At 39.3% G+C, this 12,132-nt stretch overlaps 1 protein-coding gene across 1 annotated transcript in view; it reads right to left on the bottom strand.

Annotated features, from left to right (window-relative positions):
• Positions 1-12,132, bottom strand: part of EGFR (epidermal growth factor receptor) — a 172,287-nt gene that overhangs the window by 22,289 nt on the left and 137,866 nt on the right. Inside the window, exons 15-19 of the mRNA XM_069958394.1 lie at positions 7,637-7,794; positions 5,720-5,758; positions 2,706-2,847; positions 1,114-1,236; positions 119-217 (exon numbers count right to left, since the gene is read on the bottom strand). Of these exons, the coding sequence (XP_069814495.1) occupies positions 119-217; positions 1,114-1,236; positions 2,706-2,847; positions 5,720-5,758; positions 7,637-7,794 (561 nt within the window). The remainder of the gene's footprint in view (positions 1-118; positions 218-1,113; positions 1,237-2,705; positions 2,848-5,719; positions 5,759-7,636; positions 7,795-12,132) is intronic.

Below are 12,132 nucleotides of genomic sequence, written 5' to 3'. Positions count from 1 at the left end.
ATTCTAGCTTGTCAGGGTTGAATTTCATGCAGAGAATTTGAAGCAAAACGTAACCTATGAGACTGAGCAAATTTGGCAAAAATCTGGAGGCTAATCTATTTGGTAAATTAACACTTACATCTAGAATCTCCTTGTTGGCTTTAGGTGATGTGGCCTCACGTAACTCTTTGATAGCAACAGGAATTTTGATGCCTTCACCTTCTGGAATCCAAAGACCCTAATTGCACATATAATATTGATTAGTAAAAACATAAAATTCTAAGGTATTGATATACTTGAACTATACACAGCTTTTCCCTTAAGCTATAGGTAACATTGTATACACATACATTGGACATTTATTTGTGCCCTATGTCTACTAAAACACTAGAGACTGCCATCGCAAGGACTGGTACAATAGTCATAAGAGTGTATCTATCCATTACTGACCATCTCTACAGCAAGGGTTCCTATTGAACCAATAGATTATGTTATCATATATCAAGAATATCATGAAATTAATATACTGTGAAAAGTCTTCACCCAAAACACATAATATAGATATATGCTAACTAAAATAGCTGTCAATACAATGGACAAGACAAGTCCATTATTGACTGCCATTAAGCCAACGCAATCAACAAAAAAGTTAACGTGTCAGTGTCGTTATGACTTTCAAGATCTAAATCAACAGTAAATGTGATATAAAGCAAGTTTGCAATTTACATTTTTTTTTTTTTTATCATGAAAAACATGGCATTTTTTTCCTCAAAAAAAACAGGGAACAGTCAGAAAACAGGAAGTCCTGTGTATCCCAGGCCAGCTGAGCGCTCACAGAGAGAAGGCAGTCATGTGATTGATGGACACATTTAGCCGCGACTCTCTGTACCGGCCGGAATTCCTGTGTTAAGTTTTTTTTTTTTTCAACCAGCACATGTCAAAAAATCTGCCTTCTGGAGACTGGACCTGGAATTCTGGTAAGTTCAGCTTTGATTTACAGCATGATAACAAAAAAAAAAATTAATGAAGGTAAATTGCAAAGTTGTGTTATTTCACATCTACTGTTGATTTTGAAAATTATAACAACAGTGACAATTTAAAGGAACTCCTCATGGAATGATAGAATGATCATACCTGATATACAGTACCAAATGCACCAGACCCAAGGACCTTTATCTTCCTGAATTCAGTTTCCTTCAGGATCCGAAGAAGTGCTTGGTTAGGCGCTTCACCACTGGGTGTAATAGGTTCCACCAGCTACAGAGAAATGTAGTGCAATATTATAATATTATAATACATTTCCATCCATACTACATTATATAACATCTCCCTGAATAGTGTACAGCAAATTATTCTGGGAAAATCGTTCAATTCAGGATGACTCTATATAGCTGTATGGAAACAAAAAAAAGCAAATACTTGGGGGAATAAACAAAAACTGTGAAATTAAAAACTGTCTTGTTTTAGTCCATAGCAAACAATAGCTGATTTCACAGTTTTTGTTTATTCCTCTCATTGTGTATAAAATAGACCTGACTAGAGAAGCAAAGCGGCTAGAAAAGGCTGCAACAATAATAAAATGAATGTCTGGTGGATCTGTGGCCTCTCCTGACCTGTTTGGTTTAGTATATACTTGCATTCTCCAAAAAATAACAACTTTGGAACATCTTTTCCTATAGTTTAGACACTATTAAAATATGGGGGGAGCATGGGGGCATTAATAAGATATTGGGAAGTGCAGGTGTATTATTATGACATTGGAGAGCACAGGGGGCATTATTACTATATGGAGAACACAGGTGGTGGTATTACACTATGGGTATTATTACTATATCCAGAAGCAGAGGGGGCATCTGTACTGTATGATGGCACAGAATTCATTATCACTATAAAGAGGAGCACGGGGGGGGGGGGGGGCATTATTACTATATGGGAATCAAAGGGGAGCATTATCATTATATGGGAGTACAGGGGAGCGTTATCATTATATGCCAGTTCAGGGAGCATTACTACTATATGGGGAGCACAGGAGCCATTAATATTATATTTGTGAGTACAGTGGCATTATTCCTATATAGCAAAGCTCAGGGGGCATTGTTCCTACACAGAGACACAGGGGAAATTTTTACTATATAAGGGCACTGGGGGAATTATGACTACATGTGGGAGCACAGGGGACATCACTTGTTAGTCACTGGATGTAGCCGAAACAACTTATAGAAGCTGCAGAGCTCCTATATAATACTAGTTTGTAATGTTATTTGGTCACTGTAAGTGGACATTCTGGTTATATTGGTGTTTATAGTAGATACACTAAATGTGGTAATGGTATGGTGGGATTATATGACTGTGCTATGTTAGCTTTTTGAATGATGTACTGAGATTCTTATGATAGGTTACCTACCTTTGCTTAAACATTGCCTAGCCATCTAACCACTCCGCTCAGTAGTTGTCAAAAGTTAGAGGGAACATTGGTCTCATCACTGTCTGACACTATCCAATCAAAGCTGACAGTGTAAAGACATGCCGCCTTCTACTTATTCAGTAAAATAATATTTTCTGATATTGCTTCTGAAGGCAGGCAAAGATCATTATGCTTCTCCATTTTTTCAGCTTCAAACATGTCAATTTTAAGGACTGATCTTTTTTATTATATTTATTTATTTGTATTTACTCCTGTTTGCAGTTTGTATTTATATATATAATATAATCAGTGATGCCCGTACCTCTCTTTCCTGCAGTAGCCTACGAAGGGTGCGCTTTCTGTTAATGCGATTTCTACGAATAAAGAAAAATGCAACCAGTCCTAGAACAACAGCTGCAAGGATACCTCCAACAACGCCAGCAGCAATGTATGCCACATTGGATCTAAAAAAAAATAATACATATTGTTAGAATTAAATTCAGTGTTTTGTCACCAATCCTTAATTAAGTATTGATCTCAAAGCATTGAAAATCTTATATGTCACAAGGTGCCTCATGAAACCAATCCATGCAGGTAGTGATGGTATCATGAACTATCTGGTCATCTGTAAACAGAAATTCTCTGATAGAGAAGCTCAAAAATCACTATATCATGGGGACTTAGTTCAGGATTCTCTTTTTGGAGGGGTTACAGAATCTGAGTACTATAAAATAATATATTTTAGAGGAAAATGGAGAGCCCATTGTGTCCACTTCTATGGATGGGTTCACATATATCAGCCGGTCCTGCTCTTCAAAACAACTGACGCCACAACTAATGGCCAAAATGCATCATTTATCATCAGGATTTCTATCCTCTTATTCATAAACTATCAGTTATTGGACTGGATGGACAGAGGAACTCTGCAAGATACATTCTTCCACCCTGCATGTCCGGAATCCACATTCAAGCGTCAGGTATTTTGGGATCAGTTCAAACGCCTCCCTCCAGTGCAGAAACATAAGTGGACTGGCTGATATACAGTATGTGGAGGGGACCTATTATTATGAGATAAATCTTTTAGAAATTAAGTAGCAAAAACACTGCAGTGGAAATGAAAAAAGAACAGAAAATCCTTTTCATACAGTGAATACTGCCAGCTGGCTATAGTTAAGTACAAATAATACTGAACACAATGCAGTTAACCCATTAATCACAGAGTCTAAAATGGCCTTAAGGACCGTGTCAATTTTCATTTTTGCGTTTTCGTTTTTTCCTCCTCACCTATTAAGAGGTATAGCTCTGTTATTTCTACATCTACAGGGCCATGTGAGGTCTTGTTTTTTCAGGAACAGGTGTACTTGGTAATAAATGAATGGTGAAACCCCCAAAATATCATTTATGGGGTGAAATTAGGATAAAAAATGCAATTCTGAATATTTGGGGTAGTTTTCATGTTTACACAACACATTTTAGGGTAAAATTTTTTAAAAGGATGTCCATCATTTTGAGACCAAAATGACGTCCGTTATTTTGAGGATTGTCCGCCAGTGCAATGACGGCTGTTGGTACATTATTCTAGTTTGAGTTTACTAATTGGCTTTTGGGTGGCTGTTTATTTAAAAAGTCCTTTGAATATCAACAAATAAGTAGAAAGGACGGAGAAAAAAGAAAAACTGTGTGAGCAACTGAAAAATAATATCCATTGTTTGCAAAAGACGTCTGAAAATAATTGTCATGATCATTATATTGACGTCCGCACAGACAACGTCCGTTATTTAATACATTGTGTGCATTGGACGTCCACCATCCCATTGACTTCAATGCAATAACGGGCATCTTTTTAAATAGAAAAAGCGGAAGCCGTTTCTCTTATTTTGACACTGTGTGAATATAGCCATATACATGTCTACATAGCATTGCAGGTATTAGTGTTATCTGCAATCATCTGATAAAGCCTGCCTGTGGCAGACTCTATCAGAAGACTGAAGATCAGACTGCATGAAGGAAAGAAAGAGACCCCCGGCAGTCAGACAATGGGATCGGGACCCCCACAGACACGCTGCAGGGGTCCCGATCGGTAAGTGACGGAAGCTGCTCCTGTCACTTACATTAAAACGTGTTTAAGGGGTTAATGGCGGGTGGCCATGTGATCCTAGCGGCCCGCCATTGATGGTCTCCTTACCTGCTATAAAGCGAGCTCAGCTCTAGAGCTCGCTTTAGAGCCCAGTACCCCGGCAGGGTGTACATGTATGCCGTTTGCGCTAAGGCCCAGGCTGCAGGGACATACATGTACCCCCGTGGTCATTAAGGGGTTAAAAGAGATATGCTGAATTTGTCAGAAGATGACTTGTGTATGTCAGTAAGTGATCTACACTGTTACCCCAATAGTTTCTGAAGTGCATGAAGCTTTTTACTGCTGCTTCTATATTTTGAGTTGGAAAATCTGACACAACTCTTGCATGAAAGCAAATCAAAGGTTGTACACTGGATCATTTAATGTGTGGCTCCAATGCAGCTACTGGGTCTGGACATCTAAGCAGAGCTGATTGACACTTAAAGGGGTTATCCAGCGCTACAAAAACATAGCCACTTTTCCCCCTCTCTTGTCTACAGTTCAGGTGTGGTTTGCAAATAAGCCCCATTTACTTCAATGGAACTGAGTTTCAAAACCGCACCCAAACTGGAGACAAGAGTGGGGCAAAAGTGGCTATGTTTTTGTAGTGCTGGATAACCCCTTTAAGGTTTGAAGAGAAAAAAGAACACCTACAAATAGCATGGTGAACTCTCCAGTCACCAGTCAGTCATATGTTATGATTTTCCTATAACCCTTTCACGACCTGAGGTCATTGATTCCTCAATGCCCAGGTCGTTTTAGGACATCAGCTTATGGGATCATAATGATAGCCGGGAAACTCTGCAGATGACACAGGCACAGCTCCTGCGCCTGTGTCATCCTGGATCAAAAATTAACGACGCTGCAGCATCAGGCATAGGCTGCAGCGACGTTAATTTACATTGCGGCGGCGGGAGAGGGTTAAATAAAGATATTATAAAATTATACAACGCTTTCTTGGGCACAATCAATATTGGCTTGGAAATTAATATTTGTCAGATTTTCTATTGCAAGACAGTAATTTAGTTTAGATGTTTGCAACTTGGAGATCTGTTAAGCTGACAGCTTATAAACTATAGATTTAGGCTATTCCTGTGTTTTGAGACTCATGACTAAGGCTCCATGGACCCCATTGTTCGCATATTAATTTGAAGAATAAATCTTGGAATACATGAGTACCTTAACATAATCTCAGTTTAAACCAAATTCATAAGTCTTACCCAGGAGGTTTACAGCCTTCAATGCCAGGACCAATACACCTGTCAAAACAAGAATAAAACTTTTATACACCTTTACAGTTTGTCTCCCTCCCTACCCAAATATCAGAACTAAATTAATCAGAAAACACTAATGGAAAGTAAAAACAACAAGACCAGGATAACCCAGTAGCGTGCCAAGTTCTAGAATAAAGAGCTGGAATGGAAGAAAAAAGGGAGGCAAAAGAGTAGTATCCATGTTTTTTTGCTGATACCAAGAAATTGTAGTGTTTTGAACTAGTTGCGGTCAACATTTTTTGCAGACAGTTTGCTAATCGTGGAGGCTCTAGTGGATTTCTATGGGGAAATGTGTTTCAATTGCCATCTGCACAACATGTCCTATTTTTTTTTTTTGCGAAAAGCAAATTCAGGGACAAACATTGCGGACGTGTGAAAAAACTGCGGATACGCAAATGTGGCTACTTTTTGCAGACATGTGAATGAGTCCAAAGGTGTGCATTAGACCGCCGGGCGTCATACTGTAGGTGAACCGCAAAAATTTGTCACCATGCTGGTATTAGTTCTTGCTATCACAAACCACTACACTGGGACACAATTTCCATAAGCTTTGCTTATTCATACTTTGCAAGAAGGGAGTATTAAAGACTAGTTGTTTCTCCATCAATTCTTCTAGTATTAATATCATTTATTGAAGTTATTATGGATAACTATCCATTTTAGGTGAAAATACATATTTTAGGCTATGTTCACACTACGCAAAAGTACGGCAACAACGGCCGTACTTTCTGCGGAGTGGAACAGTGCCTAGGCTTCAATGGGATCCCGGCCGGAGCATATACACATCGTATATGCTCCGGCCGGGATCCCGTGCAGCGCCACAAAGAATTGACATGTAAGTTTTCTGCGGCCGCAGTTCAATGAATTGCGGCCACAGGAAACACTGTTAGTTCACACAGTGAAGCAAGCGGCTCCGGCCGCTCGCTTCACTGTGTGCTATGGGAAGCTCTAATGGGGGCATGCGCTGATGCGCCCGCATCAGAGCACTGCGTCCGGAAACATCCGGCCGGTACTTAAGTACTGGCCGGGATGATCAGGGCAGAGACCGGCCGTTCCGTGGCCTGGCCGGGGTCACGGAACGGCCGGTCTCATACGTAGTGGGAACATAGCCTTAAGTATTAAGAGTTCAGTAGATGGCAGCAAAACCAAAAGTCATAAAGTGGTGTGAATTTATTCTCATACGCACCTATGATAAACCTGCCTTATTACCATAGCAGAGCTAATGTAGTAGTATAGCCCATAATCCCAAAATGTACTGCTGGTTTATGTTAGCACATAGCTAGCGAGAACAAATGTTTAGAAGTGTAACCTGAAGCTGTTGGGCCTCAATGTAAAATCTGTAACAGGGCCCACACTTATCACATGCAGTTGTTATAATACGAGAAACTTCTTTGGGGGAAGGGTGGTTTCTGGGCCCACAGGCATCAGTCTATGGATATGGCATTTCCTGCTATAATAATTAACCAGTAAATGTAACACAGGGGATGCCATTGTTAGCTACAATCTGCCCAATAGTGTAGAGATACATGAGAAGAACTTTGTGCCATTGGATAACTAGGCACTATTGACTTCTAGGAGTCCTTAAAGGCTCAGTCAAATCCCTGAGTTAACTGTAATAGTAACCATATTGGATGTTACTGAACTTCAGAACTGTAAACTCTATGATGCAACGTTGATTCATTTTTCATGTTAGATGCATTGGGGCAGTAGCATAGGTTTTTTGGGGATGTACATTGCCTTTAAATTGCAATATTTCTACTAAAAGAATGAATCAGTAAAGGGTAATATTGGTAATAATAATGATGTTCCTTAATTAACGAGTGTGCTTCCCTGGCCAGACAGTAGCATGTTCTGTTTACTTACCCTGTCTTGCATTCTGGGCTACAGAACTGACAAACTCCAGCCTCATCAGGATATTTAGGATATAAGTTATTACTGTCACCATAATAGGCAGGAAGGCAGTTCTTCACACAGTTTTCTTCATCAATGTAATGGGCGCATTTTGTGCACTGGGATGCATTCTATAAAAAACATCAAATAGAAAGAATGAAATACTGCAGATACTAAAAGAACCTAGACCTCCTCTGGAGAAGAGACCAGTGGTAACCTTCATTTGTGGTGGTGGTATTGTAAGTGCCACAGGCATAGAGATGTGGTGGTGACACTGTGCATTGCTGTGTCTATTGCTTAAATGGAGTATTCTCATCTCAACTAACATAGCTAAACTTACTCTAGCCAAGACTCATCAAGTTATATATTTTTACATAGGAACATAGAAGATTGCCGTCAGGAAACGACCACTTGGTCAATCTAGTCTGGCCATTTAGTACTTCCTTTCTAATTATCAAATTACAAATACATCAATTTCACAAAGTTGCCTCCTTCTCCTGATATGCTGCTTTTTTTTATCCCATTGTCGACAGTTGGTTGTCTTGGTTACTGACCACCACTCTGCTCTAAAAGCAGTTTACCCCAGAATACCCCTTTAAGAACAAAAGCAAAGTTTTGCTAGTTCTAATAGGGATAATGGAGGTCCCAGTAATATGCCATAGCTTACTTTGGTAGGGAAACTCCTATCTTTCACAACTTACAGAAGCCTTTAGCCTTTCTTCTCTGCCTACTGTATATACTTAGTAGCCAATCTAGTGAGTTTAAAAATAGACAAGGAGGAGGGAAGAACTGCAGTATCTCTCCCACTGTGTCTGCTGACAGGGTCTAGCTGTAAAATCGATAGAGGGAGATTCTGACTGGTCACCAGTATGCAGCATATCTCTAGCTCAATATCAGGACGAGACCATGCACAATTATTACAGATATGATGCAGGGAAAGGTTACTAGATTGGTTTGTAACCTACTATATTGGACATCCCTTTTTACAGTGAGGCAGGTTTCTGCCTTATCAAGTCCAGTTTGGTGGTTTTTTTGGTCATTAGGCTGTATTTAGAATATATATCAAGTGCAGCCAACAGGTGGCAGCATTGCCCACAGCCTTTGCCAGTGAAACCTCTGCCTTCTCATGTAGGTTTCATCCTGCAGGACAAGAAGATGAATTTTGCTGGGGGAGCTGGCTGTCACTATATCCAGGCGTACAGTGGCTGGCATTTTATATTTGAGGGCACATTTATGTCACTACCTTAAGAATTCTTGGCACACCGACTGTGGGACGGAAGCTAACAGGTCCATTCTGAAATACTGCCCACATTTCTTATTGACAATAGGAGTCATTATTCACAGCTGCTCATGATGGTAACACTTAATAATTATGTCTAACAATCTGCCAAGCATATATGCTAAAAACATTCATCATTTTATTACTGTAATTTATGATTTCTTGCAATCACCACATCTGGGCATTTTAGGATATTTAGACATTACTTTTGACTGTGTAATTTGGTTGCATATGGGAAAAAGATGCAAAATATACAGATTAGGAAGCATTTCTGAAACCACAACATCTAATATACATAATGTAGAAATTACCTTTTTTACCTTTTTATGTATTGATTGGTAAACTTTAGGTGGAATTGCCCACTCTTTATGCTTACTATTTGTTTATAAGATTAGTTTTATTTTAAAAAAAAATGCAAATTGCTAAATCCTATCATGAAGTAATGCTAAGTAAAAGTCTGAAGTGGTTAATACTGCTGGCCATGATCTGGCACATTGCAATACGGATAATGCTTTAAACATCTGGTGGTTCATATTTGTCCAGATGTTTGTCTTCAGCCTTAAGTTCAAGTTTAAAACTGTGCTCTATTTGAGGCCGTATGTAATACTATCCAGTTCCTGTCCTGATTTAATACTTCCCATTGATGAGCACTACTGCCTTATCAACTTCCGAGAAAACACTCAGAAAGCAATTGGGTGACTGCTTCCAGGACAGACAACAGAAGGTTGTTGAATGTGTTGAATAATGCAAGGTTTCTTATTGTGGTTAATCAAGGTTATATGATGAGCTCTATTATAATATTTACATCCTGAGGAGCAAACTTTTAAAAGTTCAGTTCGGCTGGGTTTGCCAAATGTTAAAGAAAAGTTCAGGTTTGTTCAAAATAAACCTTAACCCTTTAAAGACAGACAATTTTTATTTTTGCGCTTTCATTTTTTCCTCCTTGTGCTTAAAAGGCCATAGCGCTTGCATATTCCACCTAGAGACCCACATGAGCCCTTATTGTTTGACATAATAAATGTACTTTGCAATGACAGGCTTTATTTTTACATACAATATGCTGGGAAACCAGGAAAAAAATTATAAAATAAACATGTAAAAACAGGGTGTGGCTATGTTCACACAACGTCAAAAATATTAAAAATGCGGCCGATTTTCATAATTAAAATAACGTCTGTTTTTACCAAGATTTAACTGACTGCAATGCAATGCATTGAAGTCAATGGGAAGACAGACGTCCAATGCGCACAGCGTATTGAATAACGGACGTTTTTGCCGCAGGCATCAAAATAATGTACATGATCATTATTTTCGAACGTCTTTTGCAAACAGCGGACGTTTTTTATTTGTAGTTCACACACAGTTTTCCTTTTGTCAGCGTTCTGTCTCCGTTTTTGCTAAATTCGATGGACTTTTCAATTAAGCCCCATCCAACGGCCGATTAGTAACCAAACTATATATGTAATAATAACTATAATAATGTGCAAACACCCGTCAGTGCACTAAGGGGAGGTCAGGCAGCTAAATAACGTCCGTTAATTTAGACTCAAAATGACGGACGTCATTTTAAACAAAGATGAAAAAACGTTGCGTGAACATAGCCTAAAACTGACATGTTATACATGTTTCTCAAGTCTGTACAATTACAGCGATATGTAACTTGTGTAACCTTTATTTTATTTGATGGCTTTTAAAAAATTACAACTTTTTTTTTAAAGTACTTTGACCATGCTTGTAACGCTTTTATTTTTTTTGCTTATGGGGCTATGTGAGGTGTAATTTTTTGCGCCATTAACTTTACTTTCTATTGGTGCCTTGTTTGCGTATATGCGACTTTTTGATCCCTTTTTATTAAAATTTGGCACTTTGGAATTTTTTTGTGTTTACGCTATTTACCATGCGAGATCAAGAATGTGATAATTTAATAATTATGGCGTTTACGCACACGGCAATACCAAATATGTTTATTTATTTATTTTTATTTAAAAATTGGAAAAGGGGGGTGATTCAGACTTTTATTAGCGGAGGGGATTTTTTATTATTAATTTTTTTTTACATACTAACCAGAAGTCCCCAAGCCCCCCTCAGAACTCCCCTAGCAAAGCCAAGGCGTACATGCACACCCTGTGTCACTAAGGGGTTAAACATACCGCAATAAAACAGTTAAATGATTGGTATCAATACTTACCTGTCCGCACTCCCCCAGTGTTTCCCACTGATCACAGCTGCCTCCACTTCCTGACTGAGACAAGAGTGACAGCCCGCTCAGCCAAGCACTGGCCGCAGCTGTCTGTCAGTCAGTGATTGGCTGAGTGGGCTGTCACTCTCATCTCAGGTGTGACAGCCCATTCAGCCAATCACTTGCCGTGGTGTTGTCCTGTCTCAGTCAGTGAATGGCTGAGTGGGCTGGGGGTTGCTGCGATCAGCGGGGAACACAAAAGAGCTGTAGGGGGACACCAGGGTAGCTTGGACAGGTGAGTATATCCTTTATTCTGTTTTCTATGTGTATTAAATGGGGTGGCCACCATCTTAGACCAGGTTTGTCATAAATTTTACTAAAAGTTGGGTTTAAAACCAAACATTTTGCAAAGTTCGTAACAAAACTTAGTTTGTGAAGTTCAATTCCCTTATCTCTAATCCTGATAGTAAAACAATCATATATAAACAATTAAAGAGAATTTTGTCAGAATTCTAAGTATTGTAGAATACATCTGTTTATTGGGCTGCAACAGTGCTCAGTCATATGCTCTGAGAATATTTCCTAATATTGTTTCTTGCACCACAACCAAATACTTGTTCCCTCCCACAGGGGACATAGAAGAGCTGTACTCCATTTGGTGCAGCTATACTCCTTCAAACAGCAGTGTCACCTGTCCCCAGAGATATACAGGAGAGCTCTCAAAAGCCATAATTATAAGAAAGGCCAACACCATCTCCCACAACAGGAATTCCTAATTTTCCCTGTAGTCAAAGCAGTGCTTTCACCCAGCAGTCGGGACAGGGCCTCCCTATTTTGCCCATGAATCACTGAAGTGCATCTTCTCATCATTTAACATTTTCCCTAGCAGTCAAAGCATTGCCCTTCTTTCTCAGTAGTATCAATAGCTCCCCTTCCCTCTGTAGCCATAAAACTCCATTCTGCTAGTAGCCAGAGTAGGACTATTTTACTTTTTCAAATGATCCCAGAAGG

Source organism: Dendropsophus ebraccatus, chromosome 2 (genome assembly GCF_027789765.1).
Source record: "Dendropsophus ebraccatus isolate aDenEbr1 chromosome 2, aDenEbr1.pat, whole genome shotgun sequence".
NCBI classification, from domain to species: Eukaryota; Metazoa; Chordata; class Amphibia; order Anura; family Hylidae; genus Dendropsophus; species Dendropsophus ebraccatus.
Note: the sequence above shows the minus strand (reverse complement) of the source record. Positions and strands in the feature narration are given on the sequence as shown.